Below are 25157 nucleotides of genomic sequence, written 5' to 3'. Positions count from 1 at the left end.
ATCTTCATCGTAGTTTCGTCGCCATTGCCTCCGGTCGCTCTCAAGCCTCTTATACCCTCCGTGTTCACATCGCCCCATCCTGATTACTTGTGTTATGTGGCGTGTATCCAACGGGTCAAGAGAGGCACGCTGGGTGTTGGAGCAGCAGAGGCAAAGGATTGAACAGCATGTCCATGGAATCTGCACCCCGAGATGTGCCCAAATCTACTCATCAAAAAGGAACAGTGGCGTCGAGACCACTCATCTCAATCCGGTTGTGGTCACTGATGCTGCCCGAGTGAGAGAGGCCGAACGGTCAAACATGCTCTCCAATGGCTGAACGGGGGCCGGCCCAAAATGGAAGGTAGGGGTGAGGTCCAACTGCCCCACATCTGCTGACTCCCGCGCACTTCCAACTTCCAAACCTCACAATGCATCGCCAGCCCAAAAAAATTGATACGCAAGAAGGGCAAAAAGAGAAAAACATACAACAGCTGGTATTCGCTGGTCGTCACCGACCCAACTACTAATCAACCGCTCACGAGCTTATCTATGGGAGAGCGGACGGGATCCCGAGTTCTCTTGTGGCTATGGTCGTATGTGCTGGTGAGACGAGGCAAATCCACTTATAGCCGCTTCATCCTCCACCACACATAACGCTAAAAAATTGCCCTACAAGGCAAAAAAAGACATACAACAGCCGGTGTTCGCTGGTCGTCACCGACCCAACTACTAATCTGCCCCTTACCAGCTTAACTATGGGAGAGCGGACGGGATCCCGTGCTTTCTAGTAGGTATGGTCGTATGTGCTTGGTTCTGAGCAAGATCGTCTCATAAGGAGCCAAGAAATCGGTGGTGAAGCTTGACTGACGGACGAGCATAACAACTTTTAAACTGCAGTCTTATTGCGCATTTCGGCCGTTTGTATGCCGGCAGTAGCATGCACGTAGCCTCGTCAAATCTCCTGGCTCGCAAGCATCAGCCATCTACTTCCCTCCTCTTGGGCAGTTTCCATCCTGTCTATGGTATACACGAACACAGCGCTGTGGCATATCCCAATGATTCACTTATTCACCAAACATGGCTTTGGGTAGTACATCCTCTCTCGGTGGCGATTCAGTCTCGTGTTACGGTGTGCTGTTAGCATCATGGTCATCGAATGCAGCGCTTTGCGAAGAGACCCTGCCCAGCAGATCCTGTTTCCATGTCCCTAGTTGAGCACAGCTCGGCAGAGATTCTGTTGAAGCCCATTATCCTAAGAGACTACAGGTGCTCTGGCTATTTAAAGAACACGGCGGCTGGAAGCTCTCACTCGCGACCGCGTTCCGCCCGATTTCCCATCAGGCGCTATCAAATGAGAGCTTCCACGGTCAGCAGCCTACCATGCCAACCACCTGCTAAAGCGGTAGAGGAGATCCTCCTCGAAATTGGAGCCAATAGAACTTCGAAACTCTGTCTTGAATGGCTTCTTTCTTTGCATACTCATTTTTTTCGCCCGTTTCCCTTACATCAGCAGTGTGCGCCTGTTACCATTTTTGCTTCATCGGCCGCATGCGCGATGTGGTGGCGCTGGACATAAGCACTATGATGCCGGCCGGGGAAGGCGTTAACCCCGGCGGCCGGCAGCTCCGCACCAGCCCAGCATCTGCAGGCTGCGGATTCCACATCACCCGCTTTGGCGGAGTTCCGGAAGAGAAGCAAGCGCCTTGTTCCGGGTCGGAGGCTTGCCTTACCTCCAGGGACCTGCATGGGGCCCCGCAAACCTCAGCCGCAACCTTTGCTTGGTATGACAAGCTATGTTCTGCAATGCATCGCGCTGCCGACATTCGGGCTTAGGAGTTGAGCTACATCACGATAGCGCGGGCAGGGCGTCGTGCGGACTTGCTTGGTTGCGACAGTTGCGTCATACAGGATAAACCCACGAATTGAGGTCACGATGGAGGCTGCGAAGCAGGATAAAAGCATGCGACATCCCCAGCTTTGGACCACGTCCTGCACCACAATACACAAGCAATTTCAAGCTCAACAAGCACTCACCTAAACGAACAGCGCTTTCAACTCACAAACAATCGCCATCATCTGATTGCAACGCCAAAGAACCCGAAGGCTACCTGAACTTTTATCAACAAGTTTCTCCCTACTCAAACATACGACCCTCTCACGTGTCAATACCGGCAACATGCAGGAGTCTGGCAAGAAAGTCATTCTGATCACCGGCGCCACCTCTGGCATTGGTCTGGAGACGGCGCGCATGTTGGCTCGTCAAGGATGGCGTGTCATTCTGTCTGGGCGCCGCGATGCAGACGGCGAGGAGGTGCGCATTGCCAAAGCAAAAGATCCGTTAGAAGTGGCGACTAACAACTCGACAGCAAGCGCAACAGATTACAGCCGAAGGAGGAGAGGCCATCTACATCCACGGCGACGTGGCGGATGAAGATTCCGTCAAGGAGCTTCATGAGAAGGCCATTGCAGCCTGGGGCCACCTCGATGCCGCGGTCAACAATGCTGGCATCTCAAACGATGCTGCCCTTTTCGCTGATCTCAAGACGGAAAACTTTCGACAAATGCTTGAGCTCAATGTCATGGGCGTCTTCTGGTCCATGCAGCACCAGCTGAGGCACATGGAGTCCCGAGGATTTGGGCGCATCATCAACTTGGCCTCAATCGCTGGTCGGCGGGGCATCCTCTACCAAGGATCGTACGTCGCCACCAAGCACGCGGTAAGCATCCACCATCACCTCTACTCTCGCTTTGCGCAGAGAGCTAATGCTGTCGAAATAGGTCATTGGAATGACTGAAACCGCCGCAATCGAGTATGCAACCAAGGGCATTACAGTCAACGCCATTGCCCCTGGTGCCATCAAGACGAAGATCCTGAACGATGCAATCCAGGCTGGCAAGTACGATGAGGAGAGCATCGCGGCCATGTTTCCTGAGAAGCGCATGGGAGACCCTGAAGACATTGCTCGGACTGTGAGCTACATTCTGGAGTCTCCGTACATGACGGGCTCTGTCATTGGTGTGGACGGCGGCTTTTGCGCATAGTCCTTGGACTCACATCGCGACGACTCTCCAGCGTGGCAACTTGGCTCCTGTGTTTGATTAATAGACGGAGAAACAGATAGAAATAGAACATAGACATAGAGCGTGTATAATACACTATATCGGAAGACAAGAGTCTGAGCTCAACTGCGTAAGCGAGAATGTCAGGCGTCGATTGCTCCGAGCATGCATCAAATGCAAGACGCGGCGTGTCTATTCTAGGGGTGACCCTACGGTCAAGGACCACGAACGATGAGCAGTGAGCGTTTCGGCCTATCAATCGGCGCTCTAACCCGTGTTATGAATGATGTCGCGTCGCGAGACTTGTACAAAGTGCTGAAGCACGGGCTTCTTTACAAGCACTCTTTACATAACTCTATATCATTAATGGAAGTCTATCTTCTATACCCCAAAGCATCTTGATACCACTATACGTTCTTGGACTTCTTGCCCTTGGGCACTCGGAAGAGCCAGTAAAGCAGAACCGCTGCCGCTATGTTGAAAACACAGTAAATCCACATGAAGCCGAAGTTCCTCCACCTGTGGCTCCAGTAGATATTAATACTCGCCAGGAACTCGTTGGTGTTGGACATGGCACAGTATTCGCAATTCGAAGCGTTCGGATCTCGAAGGGATCCGCCCACGGCGTCGATGAAGCCGGACATGTACTCGCCGCAGGTCAACCCGTTGGGGGCTTCAAAGGGCACGTATTCGTTGTTTTCGCAGTGCATCGGGGCGTTCGCAAGACTTGTTCCCAGGAAGGCCTCCAACACGTACGTAAATGGGTTGACCCGGTACATGAAGATCCAGAACCCGGGGAGATCTGTTGGCCCGGCGAGGACACTGGCAGATTGTTAGACGCAATCTTTTCGTGGATAACAGGTGTAGGGACTTACCCGCAAAAAGCAAACATCATAATCATCAACAAGTTGACGATACCTCCTGCCACCTCAGCCGTCTGGATTGCCGCGATGATCATGTTTGCGAAGGTGCTGGTAAAGATGAAAAAGATCCACACTTGCAAGAACATGGTGATGCCTCGAGAGTTGACCTGGTCGGTCCACTCCGCGTTGCGGTACAGCCCGATAGGGAAGTACCAGCAGACGAAGCAGAAGACGCCCAGGAGCTGCATACACTATGTTAGCAAGTGATTTGATTGAGCCACGTTGAAGTTGGGCACACATACGGAGTTCCAAACTATCTCGACGACAATGTTGGCAACCAAAAAGGCCTTCCACGAGTATGCCTTGGACGGTCTCTCGCGCGCCTCGTACATGGTACGCTGAGAGACGAACAAGGGCATGATCTGGTTGACCAGCTGGGGGAAGATGCTGAGGAAGATGTACACGCCGAACATCTGGTTCCGGAGGCCGCGCTGGGTGTTTTCGCCGTTGATGAACGAAAGCCCAATGAAGAGTGTCTGTAATGTTAGAGTCAGCACCAGGTAAAGTTCGGCAGGTACAAGCATGTTCTACTTACCGAACCAATGGCGAGGAGGGCCTTCGAGTAGATGTAAGATGGGCTGCGCCAGTACTGCTGGAACACTCGCTTCGTCACCTGCAGGAACTGCTCCTTGCGAGACGCCGCAAACTCGCCGTGGGTAGACGGCTCGTCGTGCGCAGTTGTCGACTTTTGCAAAGACGCCAGATTCTCCAGCTCTGCTTGCACGCTGCTTCGCTCAGGGCTGTTCTGCCAGACCTCAGGCCAATCGATATCGGTGTGCGCGCCGGGAGCGGCTCCGATAACCTCGAGCATGTACTCGGCCGGGTTGGCCCCTTGCGGCAGCGGCGATGCGCCGTTGCGGGTGAAGTAGTCCACGAGGATGTGAGAGTTCTTGCCGACGTCGCCAAAGTAGATTGTGCGGCCCTTGGAGAGTAACAGGAGTCGGTTGAAGCGTTGGAAGAGCATGGCGGATGGCTGGTGGATTGTGCAGAGGATTGCTTGTCCGTTGTTGGTGAGCTTTTCCAAGAGATCGAGAATAGACCATGATGTTTGACTGTCCAGGCCCGAGGTCGGCTCATCCAAGAAGAGCAGTAATTGAGGCCGCGCGGCGAGCTCGACGCCGATGGTCAGACGCTTTCGTTGCTCGACGTTGAGACCCTCGCCTGGCACGCCGATAATGGCTTCGGCGTACTCCTCCATGTTCAGCAGGCTAATCACAGTGTCCACGTAGTCGATCTTCTCTTGGCGGGTGTACTTGGGAGGTTGGCGAAGTAAGGCGCTAAAGGTGAGGGCCTCTCGTACGGTCGACGTCTCTAAGTGAAGATCTTGCTGCTGCACGTAGCCCGTCTTTCTCTGGAACGACTCGTCTCGCAGCTTGCCGTCCACAAGCATCTCTCCTGTGACCACTCCCATTGTGACTCGGCTTGCGAGCACGTCCAGAAGTGTAGTCTTTCCGGCTCCCGAGGCTCCCTAATGGCATGTTAGCTGGTTTCTCGGCCTGGGCATGGAATGGTTCTAACGTACCATGAGAGCGGTCAGTGTTCCCGGCTTTACCCAGCCGTCCACGTGGTCGAGAATGCGTCGAGGATTGCCCTTGATCTTGATGTCGTAGCATACATTTTTCCAATGGAAGATGGAGGTCTGCTTCTCAACGTTGGCCACCTCGTCATCAGTTGAGACAGCGCCTTGGTGGACATTGGACACCGTGCCATTCTCCATGTCTGACTTCTCTCCGGTCGCAGCCTGCCGCTTGTGCCGCTTCATGCCCCGGTGACTGAAGACTAGGACTTCGCCCTTGGACCTCTCAGAGGCAATATACTCAGTGGCGAGCAAGTGGAGAGCCAGGTAGCCAACGAGGAAAGCGATGAGAATTCCGAAGTTGCGCCATCGATGCGAGTTGTCGTACTCGAATGCCGCCTTGAGGTATGCTGCGCCAGATACCGTCTCCTGACCAGGGACAGCGCCCTGAACCGAACACGCGCGAGAGCTCAGAGGGGCATCGTCGTATCCCGGTCCCTGGGGCACAAAGCTCGAGCAGGGAAAGTCGCGGCCGACAAACTCGTTGAGTGTTGCGGACTCGAGGCTGTAGTAGATGGGGTTGGCCCATCGGCACCATCCGATCCAGCCGCGCATGTACTGCACTGGGATTGTGAAGCCCGTGTAGAGCACCAGCCCGAGCAACATGATGGACGCGGGCGCCAGCGCCTGAGCGATGGATTTTGTCGTCGATCCGATGAGGCGAAAGAACATGGACATGGTGAGAGTCGTGGTGAAGCTGAAGAGGAGGAAAAAGAAGAACGGCCCTGGCTCTCTGCGCAGATTGCACATAAAATACAGAGTCGTATTCATGAGAATGGCATTGGTGATTTTGTAGGGCATATCGACGACGATGGAGGCCAGTGCCTCGGCGCTGGGGTGGTACAGAGCGTAGCGACTGTGCTTCTCAACAATCTTTCGCTTTGAGTAGAGAGTCAAGATCTCGAGGATACTGCTGAATGCGTTCATGAGGATAATGAAGAAAATGAGGAGACCGCGCTTGTCGAAGCTGCTCGTGTTGGCGGGTAGGTTGTAGAAAATGCTGCTGATGATGAGGGCTTCGAATGTGTTGGTGATGAGCATGGTAAGCGTCATGCTCGGGTCCGTCTTCAACATGACCCATGCTCGCCACATGTTGATTCTCAGCTGCTTGATATAGGAGAGTGTGTATGGCGACTTGAGGCGCTGCGAGGGAGACTTGACCATGGCTCGGGTCGCAGAGAACTCCTCGAGATCCTCGCTGTTGAAAGGGTGGGCGGCCATGTAGTCGTCGCATTCGGAAAGGACACGCGCCCGGGACTTGCTCTCTTTCCACGCTGCCGCAAACTCGTCGGGGGATCGAGGCGTTTTCCCTTCCCAGCCGGACCGGATTACACGCTCGGAGGCGCTGGTCATGGAGGTCAAGAAGTCCGCGGTCGTCTGCTGCTCGGGGCATTCGAAGCCGAGGTCCTCAAAGTAGGCCCTGGCATCAGTTGCCTTGCCAAAGAAGATTTGCCGTCCTTCGTAAAGGACCATGACCTTGTCAAAGAGCTACAGGCAGGAAAATGTCAGCGGTCTCTTTCGAGCAATCAGATTCAGTTAGGGGGCTTCGTGTAAGTACGCACGTCATAGGCGGCTTGGGGCGCTTGATAGATGGCGACGAATGATGTGGTCCCCATAACATCGGCCTGGGTCCGCAGCGTTTTGCAGAACTCGATGGCGTTGGCGCTGTCCAGACCTCGCGTGCTGTTATCCCAGCACTGGAGGGGCGAGTAGCTGAGAGCGGCCTCGGCAATGGTGACGCGCTTCCTCTCGCCGCCGCTCACGCCGCGGACAAAGTCGTTGCCGACGCGCGTGTTCTTCGTATGCGATATTCCTAGGATGTTCATGGTGACATCACGGACATGCTCGATGTACTCCCGTTGCGAGACGCCGTCGGGGATGGTCTTGGGGCAGCGCGCCCAGGCGGCAAAGGCGAGGGTGTCGCCGACGGTGAGATACGGAAAGTGCTCGTCGACCTCGGCGGCGTAGATGGCTTCGCCGCGGAACGCAGACTTCATTTGCTTCGGCTTGATTCCTTCATAGTTTATAGTCGCGTTATTGGAGATGTGAAAGCCGTGTGTCTCTCCGGCGATGGTCTTGAGAAAGGTCGAGCAGCCAGAGCCAGGGGGGCCCAGCACCGCGACCATTTCGCCTTCGGTGACGACGCCCTCAAGGTCCCTCAAGATGTCTATGCGCCGGGTGCTCCCGCGGACAAACTTTTTGAGAATGGTGCCGGCCTCGAGGAAGATGTTGCCGACGCTCTTTTGGAAGTCGGTCTCGGTGCCGAACCCGTACGCGCTGAGGTTCTTAAAGGCGACGCCTGTCGTCTTGGGGGAGTTGCCTTCCAGCGCATCCTTGCGGAGGTTGTAAAAGGCCTTTGCCCACTTTCTCGCGTTGAAGTCTGGGCTCTCGGGATTTAAGGGTCCATCGGCGGGAACGGGGAAGAGGGCGCCGGGAGCTCCATGGGATTGCGAAGTGAGCTGACGGGCAAGCCGGTGAACATCTTCATTGATGCGCTCTTCTCGCTCCGCGGGGTCCTCGGAAATGTACTCGTCGGTGTCGGTGGCCTCTGAGGCCGGTAAGAAGCGCCCGAGGTCGAGGGGGGCCGTCCAGCCGCCCCCGAGCCCCGTGGCCCCGTTGGTGCTGGTCCGTTGCATGTGTGGTCAAGCTGGCACAACGTCTTGTTGAAACTTATGGAGCCAGTGTATTCTGATGAGTCGTGGAGGGAAGAAACGTGTAAAAACTTGTAAGTTGTCCGGCAGTCATGAACAACAAGCTGGCCAAGTAAACGGCGGCAGAAGCTTAACTTTTAAGGTTGCAGTCGTACAACGATCTTGCATGCCAACGTTGCGCCAAGCCATGATGTAAATGCGTACGTTATATTTATTACCACTGCAACTACACAGCCGGGCACTAAAAGAGACTTTTTTTCTGCAAGGCATCTGCGCCTTTCTGCCGATGACCCTGTCGCGACATGCCGTGCCTGGAGATTCGATTGAGTTTCGGAGAGTGGAGTCTTGGCGATTCCGGCCTTGTCCGAGCTGTTGGACCACTGTTCGGACGCGACAACCCTAACCCTGGCGTTGGAGCGCTCGGTCTTTCGGTCTTTCGGTCTTTCGGTCTTGAGGGCGTTGTCGCGGCGGTTGAGGCTCCACATCAACCCGGCCCAGATGCGGCCTTTCGCCTCAATCACCCGCAGGCAGCTCCCGCGGGGGGATCCATCTCGGCACTTTGACTCCAGGCCATTCTTCAAGCAGCTGCGCCTCGCTCAGCCCCGTCGTCATACTCGTACTGCGGGCACGCGCAAATGTCGTGACAGAAGTCCGCGGCCGCCGAACCACCGCTCGAGTGCCCGGACGGTCTTGGCGGGACGCGTACGAAGTACGACGTGCCCCGACTGCCCCCCCTGCGGCCCTTTTTCTTTGCTTGCTTCTAAAGAGCGGACACTCATCCACCGAACGTCCGGCTGCTCGGACTTCTGGCACCCCAAACGACAAAACAGTAAGTGAGCTGATGTGCGACCCGGGATCGCACGTGCAGCGTCAGGCGCCCCGAGCTCCCGGTCAATCCTCACGAGTTGCCCCAAAAGGACTCATAAAAGCTCCTGCGTGGGGGAGGACCGTGAGTTCACGGTCCGCTGGCGGCCATGACTGAAGCCGTGCAGCTGCATCGTCTTTCGGTGAGTCCATCTCGTCTGAGGCTCGTATCGACATGGAGTTGAGCTTGACTGACACCAGACCATCCGGCAGTGCACCCGATGTAAAGAACGCAAGGTATGTCTGCCACCCACAAAGACCCCCCTGTCTCGCTTCTCGGCTTGGCAGGGCTGATGTTGGTTATTCGTCTCTGCAGGTCCGCTGCAATCGCGTCTTGCCGCGCTGCGACCGCTGTATCACTCACGATGCGGAATGCGTGTACCCCGAGCGGGCCAAGCGGCGGCCCCAACGGCCCCCTCCGGAGCACCCCACGTACGTCGTCCGAGGCGGAGAAACCGTTTCCGACCCATTGTCTTCCGCCCTTCCGATGATCGTGAAGCTTATAGTGACATGATTGCAGTTCTCACCGCGCGGGCGATGAGCCGACGGCCCTCAACACCATCCTCGACCGGCTCCACCGACTTGAGCAGCAGAGCCTGATCTCGCCGCCATATTCCGTCAGAGATGGCCATCACGCCGTTCTTCACCCGTCGGCGTCGTCTTCGCCGGCGCTCACGACGCCGTATCCAAGCGGTGCCATCACGGAGCTGTCACCCGTGTCCGCGTCTCCACACGGCAGCACTGGTCTGCAGCCGTCCGAGGTCGATTCCACCGCGACGCTCAAGCATGCCATTGACCAGGTCCAAAAGCTGAAGCTTGAAGGCTATGCTCGATCGGTCATAACTGAGAAGGTTGAGATACCCAGAGAGCTTGCCAAAGCATGGATAGAGAGTTCGTTCACCGCCTCACCTCGGACGAGCCGTGATCAAGACTCGCTAACAGGTGCATCGATAGACTACTTCACGCACATGGCAACCGACATGTTTCTCAGTCTCGTCAACCGGCGGCTGATTCAACTTATCCCCGACATAATAGACCTACCTCACGTTCATCTCGACTTCTCCGTCCAAGTCCTGTACTATGCCATCCTCTTCCACGGAGCCACGCTCAACGTCAGCAACACCACCAGGATTCGCGGGCAGGACTACGCCAAGTCCTGCTACCTAGGGGCCCTGCGAGCTCTTCCGCAATGGAAAAGAGAGGCTACAGGCTCGGCGACGGACTTTGTCGCCGGCATTCTCATGGTATGTCGCCGTGGCGAGGATCGGCCATTCACCCCGAGTATGAACCAAGGCTAACCTATCGGTAGACACGCGTTGCCGCCGAGTGTTTCGACTACGACCTCGCCTGGAAGATGCACCAGCTCGCGAGCGAGTTTGCCCGAGCGCTGAACTTGCATAACCTGGACGGAGGCGACTACGCGGGCATCAACGACAGCGGACGGTCGGACGACGACCGCAGAGGCTTCTGGCAGCTCATCCAGGTCGACCTGTACATTCGCCTCCTCATGGACAAGCCGCCCGTCATCACCAACGACGCGTGGAACGTCAACCTTCCTTGGCTGGACAACTCGCAGGCCCCGCCGGAGGGCTTCCAGGCCATCGCTTTCCTCATCTTGTCGCGCATCACCATGATACTTATGCGCTTCTTCGCGCTCATCGACGACACGGCGCGCCGGACCAGGAGCGAGCTGCGACGAGAAACAGAGCACTTGTGCGAGGAGATTGAGCAGTTGTATGTTGACTGGCAAGCGGTATGAAATCCCCAGCATGAATGCGTTGGAACCTCAAGCTCAAAGACTCATCACCTTTCGCAGCATGACTTTTCTACATTGACGTCTGAAAAGGAAGAGGACACGTGGGTCGTCGCCGACTGCCTCATCACGGGCTACACGTGCATCATCTTCATGCTCCGCAAGATCGACGTCCTGGGGACCGACTCGCCCATACTTGTCGCTCGAGACGCCGACCTGCCGACGCACCCGCTGGTGCTGGTGGCGGCGCGGCACATCATCCGCGTGGCGAACCACATCCTGGCCATCTACTCGAACCCGGAGACCATGTCGGCCGTGCTCGGCGCGTACGGGGCGTACATACCCGCGGCGTGCCTGTACCGCGAGGTGCTGCGCGCCGAGGACGCGCGGGCGCACGCGCACGACATGGAGGTGCTGGACAGGTTCTCGTCGCTCGTGTGCTCCATCTCGCGCGGCAGGAGGGAGCTGTATCCGTTTGTGAGGGCGATGAACACGTTGAATGCGGACGTGAAGAAGAAGTGCGAGGAGACGAGGGCTTGATGCGACTGGGTGTGTCGGTGTACAACATTTACTACGTCCTTTGGGGTGAGAGGATGGAAGGCGCAATAATAGAGGGAAGTGTAGGCGTTTGGTTACGGGTTGGGACGTTGTTCTGGACATGAGAATTGTACGATACATCTCAACTTTGCCCACAGAGTAGATTCGAAGCGACATGATGACGCCGCCGGTTCGCATCTTCATACTTTGCCAAGAAGCAGGTAATTGATCACGATGAGGCCAGCTTCAGTTTGGTCTCAGTCTTTACCGAGAGGCCATTGAATGCTCGAGGACATCGCAGAGCTGTGTGATCAAAACGTGGATGCTCAGTGCAAGCTGGCTAAACGAAGCCATGACGTCGGAGTTTGCTTGCTCAATTAGGCAATGGCCGATCATCTCAACGTCGAGTCGTCGACAATTCGTGGCTGTGCGACCCGACGCTTCACGACGGCGGCCGGGCGGGATGCACAGCCACCCCGCCGAATGGATATTGCGGGATCATATGTCGTCTTATTTCCTGGCACGACCGCGTCTCTCTCTCGCTCTTGCAACTGGCAATCCTCGCGAAGCTGACGTGCGCTCGGCCCGTCGTTTCGTTGAACATCAATGCCCGCGCCGTCGCAACCTCCGTCCGGTGACCCGCCGACAGATGGGCAGATCCTGTCCCAAATATTGACTCAAGAGCCGGTACGTCATGGCTTCTACAGCGAACCCCTCGTCAGCCTGCCCCGCCGGCGGCGGAGCCGGCCACATGGCACCTCGCGGTGTTATTGATGGCGGGGTGTGAAATAATGCTGGCAGTGGAGGGGAAGAGCAGAAACAGGGGAAACGTCGAGCGCAGCTAACATGGCCGTTTCAACAAATCCAGCTCCCCGCCCAACCAATGGAGGCGAGTCCAAGACTAAGAGGCGGTGGTGGCGAGGGAGATGTAAGTCGAACAGCCAGTCTCCCGTTCCGTCGAGGCGCGAAGCTGAACTCTACATGTACTTAGGGCCCACACCGCGAGAACGTCTGCGGGCTTTTCCTGGACTTTTGTCGCATCGAATCCATTAGGTGTTGCTAGGTTGGCGCAGGCTGGTGCTGATCAGGGCCAAGCCGGGCGGTGCATTAGTCGCCGTTTTCGAAGCGAGGAGGAGGGTGGAGGGCGCATGGTGAAGTCTGGGCGTCTGCGCAAGGTCAGAGTACAGTACATGTAGTACACAGGAAAGGGGGAGCTCAAGTTTGGTGACTCCTTACATTATACCGCACGTTACGAAGGGGGCAGGCACAGGCACAGGCACAGGCACAGGTATAGCAGCATGAATGATACGGATAGTCCCGCCCGCTGCTACAAGCTCAGCTCTTTGTTGCTGCACTCCTCTTGACACCTGCCACTCCCATACACCCGCCTACAGTACAGCACGCAGTCAATATCCCTGACAGCCGAATCAGAGCGCCACGGTCAGACCCCGTAGAGCACAGGCCGGCACGCCGTGCTTGCATCACAGCCCAGGATCCAAGGTGGCAGTGCTCACGGCGTGGACCCTGTTGGAGCTCCCCCTTTGCCGCACCCCCCAGGGCGGGGATCGGCTACACGGCAAAGCCGCGAAGAACTGGGTCCGTCTCTGACACGCTAATCGGCAATCGTCTTCCGGGCTCAGCCAACGACCTTTCGTCTGCTCGTCGTGATGCCGTCGTGAAAGCTGCCCATTCTCCGTTTTTGCAGCCCGGCCGCAGGGGCTCCAGCTGCGGCAACAGGGCGGGGATTCCTGTTTCCTGTGGAGAAAACCGACTTGCGCAATGCCTCAGCTCATGTGTCACGACTCGCGAAGACGCGGCAACGCGTGTAAGTACTGGCTGGGCTTTGGGAGGAGGGGCTCGCATACACCGCACGCGTGCATGCTGCATGCATCAGCCGACGAAAGGTGACAGCGGGCGGCGAAAGGGGGCCTTCAATTGATCATTCTATTGTATCAACCTTCCTGGTTGTATGGACACCCGAAGAGCCTCCGTTGCCTCCCTCTACCAGCGGCCCTCCTGGGACAGCTGCTCCTCCGCCTGCTGCTGGGCGTGGCGCTTGGCCTTCTCGCGGTCAATGAAGTCGAGGCCCTTGGTCTCGACCTCGCGGTCGACGAACGCGCCGATGACGCCCGCGAGGATCTCCTTGGCCGTGGAGTGCTCGTCGGGGTGGCCTGATCAGACACATATCTCTCGTCAGCAATCGGCGGGCTGTGATTGAAGGTGGATATGTGTTCGGAGAAAGACTGACCGTTGCGGGCGACGTGGTCCTCGTATGCCTTGGCGGCCTCAAAGGCAGCGGCGCCGCCGATGAGCTCGTGCGACCACTTGGCCTCGTGGGGTCGGTTGACGACCTGGTCGTAGGCCTGAGCCTGATCGGAGTCGTCTAATCGTCAAGGTCAGTCAGTCAGCGGCCGGTGCGTGGATGGCTGGAAGCTTGACGTACTGTCGAACCAGCCCATTGTGACGTATGTGAGAAGAAGTGTAGATGTGTTCGAAGGATGGTGTTTGCTGAACCTCGACTTAGGGGAGGACCCCGAGGTATATATACGCGTCGGTCAGGACCACCAGGGTCCAGGAGAGAGCCGCGGGGAGGGGACACTGTAACGAGGGGCATGACGTCCTCGTCTCATGTGCTGAAGGGCGAGAGGCCAATGATGCGGTGTGTCCAGTGCCTGGATTGGGGCGCCCCGTGGGTCAAGGATTCATCGCAAGTCCACCGTGCCGCAGTAATCCATGGCAAGGAGTCCCAGGGCAGGACCTGGAGCCAAGCCTCGGCGGCTCTGGCCAAGCTCCATTTGATCTCAGGGTCCTGGCTCCCAAGGCGCTGGGGCGTCCGGGGTGATACGCCGACCCCCTCGCCTTTTACACATTCTCCACACCCTTCTTCGATGTGCTCGAGGGGCTGTGAGTGTGCTCTCGGGTGTTTCTTGTGTGCTTGAATTGAGAACCAGTAGTCGCGCAGCACGGTCATGTTTATACCAGACGTCCGGCCGGCTGCCTTCGTTTATACCACGCAATCACATCATCTTGTAGACAGCACATGAGAAAACATCACCCGAGACCTGAGGGCCTCGTGCTACGACCGCCCAAGGATCGTCGCGAAAACAAGCACCAAAACAAAGGATATGCTGTTCATCAATCTGAGTTTGCCGTGGTTGATGCCAGGTTTGGGTCGTACATACGCAGACTGTCCAACGCCGGGCAATCGGAGTCGGCGACAAGGATGTTTGATCAAAAGGGCGGCATTGATACGCCATGCAGCGAGTCAGCAATTGCCGATTTCGGGAGTTCTCAGAGCAGGCCGGGACTTGACAGAAGGCCGGGTATTGTGCTGGGGCAGCCCTGGTAGGAACACACGATCCGGTCAAGTGGATCATATGGTTTCAACATGCAGGGAAGCCTCTTCTGAGCGCCCTGGTCATTCGTTCAGACTTTCCAATGGGACTCGCGAAAGCCTGGCGTCAGCACTTGTTTGTTGAGCTTCTGGAGGTGGTATAGTCGTTTGGCAGCCTGTTGTGCAGCAGTGATTGGGTGTACGAAGACCGGAATACAATCACGCTCTTCGGTCAGCTCTTGTTCGCAGACTCGCAGTGTAAGCCACGGAATACAACATTGTAGCCAAACGTTCAGCCATTTCCTGTCACAGTTGGGACGTCCATAACTCGTCAAATTGGCGCGAGCGCAAATACCTGCATCAGCCTCCAGTCCTGGTACTACTTTTCCAATGGTTTTCTTCACGCATCGCCTCTGACAAAACCTTCATGTTTCCCAGGCAGCAAGCACGGGCTGGAGAGTCTGTCGACAGGCATCCATTTCATCAAAAGGCCCCCACTCTTTTGGGGGCGCGGCTGGGTGACACCAGAATAAGGCCCTTTACAGGGGTGTCCAAAATCTGCGCTCCGTCGAAAGCTCACAGCTCGACGTTCTCAAAATTGTTCATGAATTGCGACTTCTGTTTCCAAGACACTTTCAACGCCGAGCTTTTTACGTGCATTCATCCATCACAGCCTTCGCAATGAAGTCGCAAGTAGCTGTCGCGGCGGCGACGCTACCCACCTCGTAAGCTCCGTCCTGCGTTGACCCAGACGCGTCCAGTCAAACGTCCCTGACTTCCAAGCATGAGAATAATTATTGACACTTTTCCCAAGGCCATACGCAAGCCGCGTGATCAACCTTGTCTTTGATGGCATGACATTAAAGATCCATGAGCAGTTTCTGGCCAAAGAGCCGTGGCTCGTCAAGAAGTTGGCCGAGGAGGATCAAGCGTCCCGCTCGCGCAAGTTCCCTGAGCTGAACCTCAAGCACATCTCACATCACGTCGGACACGTGCTCGTGCACTACCTCGTGACGGGCTGCTACGACTGCCTCAAGGCCGAGGGCGTGTCGCCCGACGAGTCCACGGCACAGGACTTTACCACCGCCCTGCGCGTCTACGCGGTCTGCCGGCAGCACGACATGAAGGCGCTCAGGGACCTTGCCAAAAATGAGATCAAGTGGCTCGGCGGCAAGATAAGCATACCGCGCATGGTCGATGCCGTTGAGGAGGGATACCCGGCGGTGCCTCTGGAGGACGAGTGGTTCCCCGAGTACCTGCGGTCGCAGATGGAGGCGTTCCACGATGGCCTTACCATGGCCAGCGCGGCGGACGCCCTGGAGGAGATTGGACAGCCTCTCACCATGAGCAAGATGCTGCTGAGCAGCATCGCGGAGAATTTTGTCTACTGCAACCAAGCCAAGGGCGCGCCGGTGCAGGAAAGAACGACGCGGGAGTGGGCGGACGAGGTGAACCTCGCCTCCGAGATGGGCATCCAGCAATTCGACACTCCTGTCTACAAGAAGCCGAAGAAGGCGTCAAAAGGGCTCGCCAACGGAGTCGCGATGGCCGCAACACCAACCTCTGGAAGTGGTGAGTGCATAGAGAGTGCCGTCTCGCTTGTCGCGCGGTGAGCCCGTCATTGATCTGACAAACTGCAGTTCCTCTCGAAGACAATGACACGACCCTCGCCCCGGCCGTCTCGGACATGCACCTCTCTGATCTACCAGCCTCGCTTTCGGCGACACCTGCTCATGGCGAAGGAGAAGGCGGCGACGCCAAGAACGGTCCATCAAAAAAGTCGGCAAAGAGAAAATCGCGGGCAAAGAAAAAGAAGGCGGCGAAGCTGCGCAACGAGGATAATGCGGGCGCCAACTTGAATGACGCCGAGCAGGCTGTTGAAGGTTGAAGGGCCCGAGGTTGATGCACGGAGTAGGAGCTGAGATACGAGTACATGCATTGGTTCACCCGGGGAAGGAAGCTGAAAATACCCTGCATCTAATGTCATAGCTAAAAGTTTTGTATTGTCTGCGCTACAAGTTCTTTTGTCACAAATGCCACCCAAACAGCAACCAGCACCGTCTCTTAAACAGCAGCCCCTTGGTCGTCACCTTCCAGAGCGACAGGAAGCAAGCGACAGCGCCAGCCAGCAACGGAATAAGCTGGGCAACGCTGTCGATCCTGTCAGCACCAACAGCGCCCACGTTGTTTTGCGTGATAAGGTACTCCACGACGGTGATAGACAGTGCGATGAGTCCCATCGAGGCCACCATGAGCGACAGCTCCACCTGGGGATGCCATCTGCCCTGGCGCGCAAAGCCCTGTCTGAAGCCGCTCTTGAACCGCCGCCTCGCGGCGTACAAGCTGAAAGCCGCGACGCCGATGCACCCGACGAGCCCAATGACGGACAGCGCCTTGCCGAGCGAGCGAAACCAGCCCGTGATCCTCGAGGGCCCGAAGAAGGCAACGGCACTGCCGCCGCAGCTCTCCATGGCGTCCACGCCGACGAACCAGAACCAGATGCCGTAGGCCGAAAAGGCCGTGTAGAAGACGGTGCGCAGGATGCCCGATGCGTGGCCGAAGTGGCTGATGCCGTCGCCCGTGACGCTCGACAGCGAGCCGCACAGCAGGAACTGCGTGATGACGGACCCGGCGGCGGGGTTGCCCGGGCGCGACTCGGTGCAGAGGCCGAGGAAGATGGAGGCCTGGACGATGAGGTTGAGGAGCCGGAAGGAGGCCTCGTTCTCCGGGTCGAGGACCGTGGTGATGAGCGTGGCGATCCACTGCCCGTAGACGCCGAGCCGCACGCCGAGCCCGTATAAGTCGGTGTTGCCGTCGAAGGCGCACTCGGGGGGGACGGTCATGCTGGAGGGGAGATGTGCGCCCGGCCGGGCAAAACAGTGGATTGACTTTGATGAAATAGAGTGTATGTGCGTTGTTTTCAAGTCTTGCGACAAGAGGTCGGCCAGCGTTGGGGGCGAGCGTGGCACGACTCTTTCGTTCAACCGCGAGCTGTGATCACTGACGAGCCGTTGGGGGGGTTGCGCGCCCAGCGCCAGTAATGAATAAATAAGGTTGCAAATGGGAATCAAGGCTCCATGCGGGAAGGCCCGCTGCCGATCGTGGCGCAGAACCCGTCCCGACAATGGACTCTAGAGTCAGCCTGGGCAAGACAGACGGTAGTGCGGTCGAGATAGAACAACTTTCAGCGATCTGGGAACGACGCCCCAGCCAGAAACGCCAGGGGCCTCACAACTCAAGCAAGAGTCTCGCAGACGCGTTATTTGCGCATTCAGCGCAGAGCTTTCTTGACGCACCGGCGGCAACGCGCAACAATAGTCGCTGTTCTGCGACACTATCGCGGGACCAGCTGGAGGCGGAAGCCAGGTCGATGGCAGCCCAGACCACAGCACGGAGCGAAACTATCGACCCAGCCTCAAACAGAGCCGCCTGATCTTGTGATCCCGCCCGCCGCTCACAATTCAGTCGAGGCATCGCTACAGTCGTCGCCGGGAAAAAGCCCCCGCCACATCCCCCCGGGCCACCACCCTGGCTGCCTCCGCTGAGCCGCATATCAGCTTTCAGCTCCGGACACCATCCAATGGCGGGCTCATTCAAGGCGCGTTGGTGGCAGTGCCGTGCCCCTGGAGCCTGTCCATCGCGACACAATGAGGCGTTCGGCTAGGGATCACAAGGGGTGCGCTACCACAGCCACGATAGCGACAGCATTGGGGCGGATTCAGCCTCTCCCGCGGCACTTGGGTCATTATTTGATGGTACTGCAGGACTATCACTGCACCTCGGACCGGAGCGACGACGCACGCACGCGGCACCGTTCATAACCTCGTGATACGGCCCCGGGGGGACGCACGACGGATAACCAGCAGCTCTGCGTAGGTCTCGCCATCGTTGTGCACCGCCGCTGTCGCCTGTTCGTCCGACAAGAGCGCTGTCTCGTTCTCCTGTCCCAGCCTCGATTCTTGCGCCATACAATAATACAGCACCGCAAGTCGCGACCTGCGTCTCTCAACGCCAACGGACCACCACAAGCCGCCATGTTCAACGAGACGGTCGCAAACCTCACCTGCCCCGTCGAGGGCAACGCGGACCTCTACGGGCTGGGCATCCGCATCGGCATCTACATCCAGATGCTGACGGTGCAGCTGTCGGGCGTCCTCAGCGAGGCGTTCCCCATCGAGGACCACATCGGCCAGGGCACCATCGTCTTCGTCATGTCGGCGGCCATTGTGCTCGTGCGGCTGCTCAACGCCACCGTCGGGCAGCACGAGAACCTCGACCGCCCGCTGCAGCCCGTCGAGGTGTTCCCCATGCTGACGCTGCTGCTGCTCCAGATGGGCGTCTGCCGCGTCTCGCAGAAGAACAAGACCGTCATGCTCATCTGGATGGCCGAGCTCGTCGGCCTGACGGTGCTGTTTGGCTGGTTCTGGTGGCACGGCATGGACCTCCTGCCGAGGTCGTGCCCGGACGACAAGGCGTTCTTCTTCGCAAAGGTGAGTATCTGGAATTGGTTCCGCACCTTTAACAAGGTGGGCTCGGTGTTTGCCGCCGTTGGTACGGCAGTAACGCTCGTTGTATACGGCGGATGTAAGTGCTCCAAATGGGTTTTTGACTTTCATAGGCCTCGTCGAGACTTGCACCAACATGAAGGCAAGGATGGCTGACGAAGCGCACCAGTCATGATGTTCAACCTGGGATACGCCATTTATCGGTTCATCGCGCGCCGGGAGGAGAATGGCCCGTCAGAGAAGGACGACAAGGAAGAAGAGGAGTGGAGCCCGAGGCGAGCCACGCTCGACATCTTCGTCAACGTCAGCGCCATCGTGTACGTCGAGGTGTCGCTCAAGTGGAACGACATCCAGGGCGTGCACTCGCTCAACAGCCCCGGGCAGTTCATGCCCTTCGTCATCGCCCTGGGCCAGCTCTTCAGCGTCTTCTTCACGGCCTCCAAGGCCATCATGCAGACCGCCGCAGACGAGCACGCCTTCGACCCGGAAGACGGTGAGTCGCTACTGGCAGCCCAATGTGGCCCTTGGGAAATCCTCCTCCCTCCACCCAGGCCGACCCCTCCCAAAACCCGAGGCATAGTACAGCATAGTAACTGACAGGGTGTTTCCGCTCGAAAAGAGTCGGAGTTGCAGTGTCGCCACAGGCACAACTACCAGAGCCCAACGGGGGACGCGGAAGACATTGCCCTTTCACAACGATGAGCCGACGCGGCAGCCAAGACTTGTCAAAAGGTCAAAATCGTGCTGCTGTCTCGCCGAGGAAACCGCCAGCCACCTTGGCGTGCTTGCTTTTGCCCCCCTTCACCGGAACGTCGTCCAACGATGAGGTGGCGGGACGGGCCTACGTCTCATCCAGAAGGTGTCTAGAACACGAACGAACGAACGACGACAGGGAAAAGAGCTTTCTTCCTCTTTTCGCTCTTTCTCTCTGTCTCTCTCTCCCTTCCCCCGCCGGTTGGGCTGCCTTGCTGCACGCGTCGTGGTCCCCCAACCCGCATGGGCCGCTCACGCGGACTACCTATACTTCGTATAGCTAGACCCTTTTTTTTGGTTTCCCGCGCAGGCATAAACCTCGGCGATTACACAGCGTCAGAGAGGGTTTCGCCAAGTCTTACAGAGAGGATGGTCGGGTGCATATCCCGGCATTTGGTCATGCACAGGCCGCTTGCCGGCCCAAGCGTCTCCCCGCAGATCGGCGCCTTCTTAGTGCCGCTGCGTCCGGCTCTCTCGCTCTCTCCCTTACAGTAACCACTCCCGTGCCGTACATTGCTGTACGTGCAGGCCCCGTCGATGGGCGAATCGCTCGAAAGGATGCCCGGCCGTGTGCTCGTTCGCATTCGCCCGCTTATCGTCCCTGCGATGAGGCAGCCCTCCACCCCGCTCCAGCTCGACTTGTCAGTCATTTGGGGGGGGAGCGTGCCCGCTCGTCCTTGTCGCGCACGAGTCGCTGGCCCGGGAAAGGAACAATAGGTGGTGGTGCGTCATCAATAGTCCTGCACGCGGGCCAGTCGCCGGTCTTTGGGGCATCGATGTAGGAATATCGACGGCGGCAGTGGAGACTGGGGAGACGGTGAAGAGTCAAGACCAGACTGGAGGCATCGAGGGCCGAGATGGCGACGGCCGAGTGCAACGTCCAGTCGTTCGCTGCGGAGTCACCGCGCGCAGCTCGCATGAGCGGAAGGCGACCGGAGCATCATGTCTTGTGACGCAAGGCTAGTGAGGGGGCACTCGCTTTTATTTTTTCCACCGGCTAGATATGGCGCCGGCGCATCATGGCGCGTGCATGAAGGGTGTTGTCACTGTCGTGGCATCTGAGGCATCCTCTTCTCCGCCTCGGCCTCGTATAAAGTATAAAGTAGCTATCCGGGCCCGTGAGCGAGCGCGAGCTACCATACTGTTCGCTGGCTGCAGTCGCTGTGGTTTGAAGGTTTTATCGAATCTGTGACCACTCATTGTTCCTTGCGACAGGAAGCCGCAATGGTTCTCGCATCGTTGTTGCTGCTCGCCCCGGCGGCTTGGGCCGCGTCCCTCCCGCTGGGGATACTGCAGGGCCCCAAGCTCGAGAACCTGGTCACATTCGGTGATAGCTACACCGACGAGGGTCGCTACACGTACATGGTCCAGAACAAGAGGCTGCCCCCTGTTGATTCCATGCTGCCCGCGAGCAACACCACGTGGAGCGGCGGCTACGCCTGGGGCCGCTACGTTGCGAACCGCACCGGGGCGACATACTACGACTACGCCGTCGCGGGGGGCATGTGCGCCGACACGCTCGTCCCGCGGTGGCTCAACGAGATCCAGGCGCCGTTCCCCAGCGTGCTGAACTACGAGATGACGGCCTTTGAGGAGGGCCTGAAATACACCTCGCTGTACCCCAACCGGCGCGACGACAACACCGTGTACGCGCTCTGGATCGGCACCAACGACCTCGGCATCGACGGCTTCCTGGGCGACCGCGAGAACGGCGACCAGACGCTCGACTCCTTCGTCGACTGCATCTGGAGCGTCTTCGACCGCATCTACCAGACGGGCGGGCGGCGCTTCGTCCTGCTGACCGAGCTGCCGCTCGAGACGGCGCCCATGTACGCGCAGCCCTCGGTCTACGGCCGGGGCAACGACCGCTACTGGGCCGACCCGTCGCACTACGACGTCACGGCGTACCTCGACAAGCTCAAGGACTCCATCGCGTACGTCAACTCGGCCTTCAAGTCCGGCGCCGCCACGCATTTCACGCGGGCGCAGAAGCGCTGGAAAGGCGCCACGCTGGCCATCTTCGACACGCACCAGCTGTGGCTCGACGTCAGGGCCGACCCGGGCCAGTATCTGAGCGCGCCCGCAAACACTGACGGCGCATATCGCAACTGCCTAAACGGCTGCGTGTTTTCGCCGAACCCGTTGTCCAGCTTCATGTGGTAAGAAAAACGACGACTCCGCTCTGTTAAGTTTGCCCTCCGTGAACAAAAGTAACTGACAAGTGGGCGCAGGTACGACGAGCTGCACCCGTCGCAAAGGATGGAGGAGATTATTGCTTCCAACTTTATCGACGTGGTAGGCGGGCAGTCCAAGTATGGGACGAATTATTGTTAAAATGCCATGACTCTTCTGTCTCATGACCTAGTCGAAATGCATCGCTATCATGTCAGTAATGAATACATCGTCGGATAGTCCTCGTGGTTGGGCGTGCGTGGAGCTGGCCTGCGCCGTTGCAGGGGTCGACTTACACGACTTTGATCAAGGGTCCAGTTTGATCCTCTCCAGCGTCGATCCCAGACTCACATCCATTTGCATTGCAACGGCAAAGTAAAGTGATCGTCTCAAACATTCAACGGCTGCCCGAACAGGCAACCGGACACCCGGGCGGCATTCCGGACATTTAGTCAGCGCCTGGCCCGGCGGCCGACCGGCGTCCTCCGGTCCCCAGCCCCGGTCGACGCACCATGTTGCGTGAAGTCGCCCAACGTCCATCAACATTGCTGTTGTCACATTCGCACTCGCATCAATTGCCACGTTCTATCCCTGTCCATAGCATTGCTTTGTCCCGCCTTCCGTCAACGTCCCTGAAAAGCCAACCCAAAAAATTCGCGCCCACTTCCCTTGCCCGCCAAACCAGCTGGCCCTCACCACCACCATCTCACAATCGCCGCAAAGAGCAAAAAATGAACAGATCAAGATGATCTGAACTCCGAATGCCTCCTACAGGAGTCGAACCTATGACCTTGTCATTACTAGTGACACGCTCTACCACTGAGCCAAGGAGGCATCTTGTGTACTTGTTGGAGTGGGACGCAACCAAATGTGGGATATGAAGCCGGAGTTGTGGGATGGAGCCCTAGCGGGGCCGCGAGCAGACCCCGGTCTGGACTCTGCACCTGCTCGTCTGGGATGTGAACTTCGTGGGTGGTCGACGCTAGGAATTGGACAGTGCTCGTTGAGATTGAAAGTTCGGATTGCTAGACCTGATGTCTCTATATTATGCTGTCATGGAGAGACGCCCACGCAACGGCTCTCCTGTCGCTGGTGGCGAGAACGGTCACAGAAAGCATCGCGGACTCGCAGGACAAAGGAGGCGCTGGCCCAGCGCGGGGTCGCGCGAGAGCAATGAAGGCGTTGCACTAACCAGGAGAAGACATGGGGCCAGAGGGACCTGGACATGGAGCTACCAGGCCTCGCCCAAAAAGTAGGACATCTTCGATTTCCGTGTTTCGCTGTTCAAGAAGTGGTCGAATAGAGGGATCTTGGGTATACAGTGGATTGTCTCGTTGACTCGAAGTGAGTTGAGCCCTTCGACCAGACGGCTCCGGGGACGAGCATGCAAAGGGGGCGTGAGTTGTGGCACGGCCAGACACCCAGAGAAAACACACAAGTCGCTTCCCATGATATATATTCAACTCTTCGGGAAATACTTCATGTAGCGAAACACGTAATGTCCCCATTTCGCGTCGGGCCCTTCATTGGGCGGCGGCATCGGCGCGTACTCGTCCAGATCGACGTCCAGTGAGCGAATGACGCGGAAGCCCGACTTCTCGTACATCTTCCACGCCGGCTCCGAAGAGTGCACCCAGGCAAAGACTCCTTTCTCGTCGCAAAAGTTGGTGCCCCAGCTCAAGAGTGCCGAGCCGACGCCGCGGCCCTGGTACTTGGGCGACACGGACAGGCCGACGACGAAGATGCAGCGCGTGCCCTCGGGCATGACCTCGTCCATCCAGGCGTTCATGTCGGCGTTGGTGAGGGCCTCGAGGCGCTTGATGGGGTCCGTTTCCGGCTCCGGCTCCGGCTTCGCTTCGTCCTTTTGCGCAGACTCCTTGTTGTTGTTATCGCCGCTCGCCGCCGGGGCGGGAGGGTTGGCTGGCGGCTGCGTACGACCCTCGAGGACGGGCATGTCGTCCGGGGGAAAGCCGCGGAACCCCCAGGTGCAGTAGCCCATGACGTCGCCCGACTCGTCGTCCACGACCTTGAGGACGACGATGCGCGGGTTCTTTAGCAGGCCGGGCAGGCTCTCGAGGGTGTACTTTTTCATGTCAAAGGGCTCCTTGCCGAGGCCCTTCATCTCGGTCTGCCGGTCCGTCTCGAAGGCATCGCCGCACAGCTGGGCCACGGCGGGCACGTCGTCGAGCGTGAGGGCTTGGATCCTGTGGCGCGGCTTTGCCATGGCGTTGCGTGTCGGCGTGTCTGGCACGAGGCGCTGACGTGACTGGAGGGCTTCAATTGAACGGCCGCGTGGGTTGCGCAACGACGCTGCCGGTAACAAAAGCCGCGACCTGCAGAAGCTCAATCACCTTTATAATCAGGGACCGTCGGCGTACTGAGTCACCCGGCAGCGCTGACGCCGGATTGGCGCTACTCGGGGCGGCAGCATTGTCCCATCGCGACGGCGCGGGAGGATGAAGAGGCTAAGACGAACGACTTGCCTTTCGCAGCAAGTCGAGCACCGTCGCCGCATATTCGCTGGCCCCATCCTCGGCAACGTCGCGCAGCACGGCCGTCTTGTCCCTCGACCTGGCGCCGTGGACCAGGAGCAGACGCGTCTTTGGCAGGCCAATGGTCTCGCTGAGCAGCCGCACGACGGCCTCGTTGGCCTCGCCGTCCCGGGGCTGGGCGGCGACGCAGAGCTCAATGCGGTCGTCCGTGACGGACGAGATGCCCTCGCGCTGCTTGCTGGCGCCGGGCTTGACGCGCAGCTGCAGGCGCAGCGAGCCGACGCGGGGTGCCTTGCTGCCCCCGCCGCCGGCGACGAAACGCACGGCTGCGGCGGCGCCAGAGAGGGATGCCATCGAGGCGGATGTGGGAATCCGAGTGTCTATCAATCGAGGGGCGCGGGCAGCGCTGTGTGGCACTCACATGCGAGGGCGTGCAATAGTCTCAAACCTAGGCAAGGTAGCCCGCTTACCTACCGAGGAGAGCACTGTTGCAGTCGCAGTTGCAGTTGGGCGCAGATATGATGTGGGTGGAGGAGGTGTTCCAAACCCGCCAGC

At 58.1% G+C, this 25157-nt stretch overlaps 10 protein-coding genes and 3 non-coding genes across 13 annotated transcripts; 5 read left to right on the top strand and 8 right to left on the bottom strand.

Annotated features, from left to right (window-relative positions):
* Nucleotides 1–461: 461 nt before the first annotated feature.
* On the bottom strand, nt 462–581 carry PLICBS_r0012. Its single transcript, XR_010602343.1, has one exon. It is a non-coding gene; the product is annotated as a 5S ribosomal RNA (ribosomal RNA).
* Nucleotides 582–667: 86 nt separating this feature from the next.
* Nucleotides 668–787, bottom strand: PLICBS_r0011. The gene has a single exon (XR_010602342.1). It is a non-coding gene; the product is annotated as a 5S ribosomal RNA (ribosomal RNA).
* Nucleotides 788–2158: 1371 nt separating this feature from the next.
* Nucleotides 2159–3024, top strand: PLICBS_005623 (uncharacterized protein; the record flags this gene model as incomplete). The annotated part of the gene is made up of 3 exons (XM_018319308.1): nt 2159–2293; nt 2349–2699; nt 2761–3024. The coding sequence occupies 3 exons, from the start codon at nt 2159–2161 to the stop codon at nt 3022–3024; spliced, it is 750 nt and encodes a 249-aa protein (XP_018181782.1).
* Nucleotides 3025–3449: 425 nt separating this feature from the next.
* On the bottom strand, nt 3450–8177 carry PLICBS_005622 (uncharacterized protein; the record flags this gene model as incomplete). The annotated part of the gene is made up of 6 exons (XM_018319307.2): nt 3450–3864; nt 3918–4147; nt 4208–4441; nt 4501–5433; nt 5488–7029; nt 7104–8177. The coding sequence occupies 6 exons, from the start codon at nt 8175–8177 to the stop codon at nt 3450–3452; spliced, it is 4428 nt and encodes a 1475-aa protein (XP_018181781.2).
* A 989-nt stretch (nt 8178–9166) lies between these two features.
* PLICBS_005621 (uncharacterized protein) lies at nt 9167–11349 on the top strand (the record flags this gene model as incomplete). The annotated part of the gene is made up of 7 exons (XM_018319306.1): nt 9167–9199; nt 9270–9293; nt 9373–9488; nt 9577–9947; nt 10011–10300; nt 10366–10809; nt 10873–11349. 7 exons carry the CDS (start codon nt 9167–9169, stop codon nt 11347–11349), a joined length of 1755 nt encoding a protein of 584 aa, XP_018181780.1.
* Nucleotides 11350–13347: 1998 nt separating this feature from the next.
* Nucleotides 13348–13805, bottom strand: PLICBS_005620 (uncharacterized protein; the record flags this gene model as incomplete). Its single annotated transcript, XM_018319304.2, has 3 exons — nt 13348–13517; nt 13595–13729; nt 13790–13805. 3 exons carry the CDS (start codon nt 13803–13805, stop codon nt 13348–13350), a joined length of 321 nt encoding a protein of 106 aa, XP_018181778.1.
* Nucleotides 13806–15361: 1556 nt separating this feature from the next.
* PLICBS_005619 (uncharacterized protein) lies at nt 15362–16568 on the top strand (the record flags this gene model as incomplete). The annotated part of the gene is made up of 3 exons (XM_018319302.2): nt 15362–15405; nt 15495–16252; nt 16321–16568. The coding sequence occupies 3 exons, from the start codon at nt 15362–15364 to the stop codon at nt 16566–16568; spliced, it is 1050 nt and encodes a 349-aa protein (XP_018181776.1).
* A 139-nt stretch (nt 16569–16707) lies between these two features.
* Nucleotides 16708–17523, bottom strand: PLICBS_005618 (uncharacterized protein; the record flags this gene model as incomplete). The annotated part of the gene is made up of 1 exon (XM_065600769.1): nt 16708–17523. The coding sequence occupies one exon, from the start codon at nt 17521–17523 to the stop codon at nt 16708–16710; it is 816 nt and encodes a 271-aa protein (XP_065456841.1).
* A 1191-nt stretch (nt 17524–18714) lies between these two features.
* Nucleotides 18715–19782, top strand: PLICBS_005617 (uncharacterized protein; the record flags this gene model as incomplete). Its single annotated transcript, XM_065600768.1, has 2 exons — nt 18715–19264; nt 19355–19782. The coding sequence occupies 2 exons, from the start codon at nt 18715–18717 to the stop codon at nt 19780–19782; spliced, it is 978 nt and encodes a 325-aa protein (XP_065456840.1).
* A 1380-nt stretch (nt 19783–21162) lies between these two features.
* Nucleotides 21163–22272, top strand: PLICBS_005616 (uncharacterized protein; the record flags this gene model as incomplete). Its single annotated transcript, XM_065600767.1, has 2 exons — nt 21163–22097; nt 22170–22272. The coding sequence occupies 2 exons, from the start codon at nt 21163–21165 to the stop codon at nt 22270–22272; spliced, it is 1038 nt and encodes a 345-aa protein (XP_065456839.1).
* A 600-nt stretch (nt 22273–22872) lies between these two features.
* On the bottom strand, nt 22873–22944 carry PLICBS_005615. The gene has a single exon. It is a non-coding gene; the product is annotated as a tRNA-Thr (tRNA).
* A 625-nt stretch (nt 22945–23569) lies between these two features.
* On the bottom strand, nt 23570–24334 carry PLICBS_005614 (uncharacterized protein; the record flags this gene model as incomplete). The annotated part of the gene is made up of 1 exon (XM_018319299.2): nt 23570–24334. One exon carries the CDS (start codon nt 24332–24334, stop codon nt 23570–23572), a length of 765 nt encoding a protein of 254 aa, XP_018181773.2.
* A 241-nt stretch (nt 24335–24575) lies between these two features.
* PLICBS_005613 (uncharacterized protein) lies at nt 24576–24956 on the bottom strand (the record flags this gene model as incomplete). Its single annotated transcript, XM_065600766.1, has 1 exon — nt 24576–24956. One exon carries the CDS (start codon nt 24954–24956, stop codon nt 24576–24578), a length of 381 nt encoding a protein of 126 aa, XP_065456838.1.
* Between the last annotated feature and the right edge of the window lie 201 nt (nt 24957–25157).

This window comes from Purpureocillium lilacinum, assembly GCF_023168085.1.
Source record: "Purpureocillium lilacinum CBS 284.36 DNA, scaffold_4, whole genome shotgun sequence".
Classification (NCBI taxonomy): Eukaryota; Fungi; Ascomycota; class Sordariomycetes; order Hypocreales; family Ophiocordycipitaceae; genus Purpureocillium; species Purpureocillium lilacinum.
The sequence above is the reverse complement of the archived record's forward strand: the minus strand, read 5'-3'. Positions and strand labels throughout refer to the sequence as shown.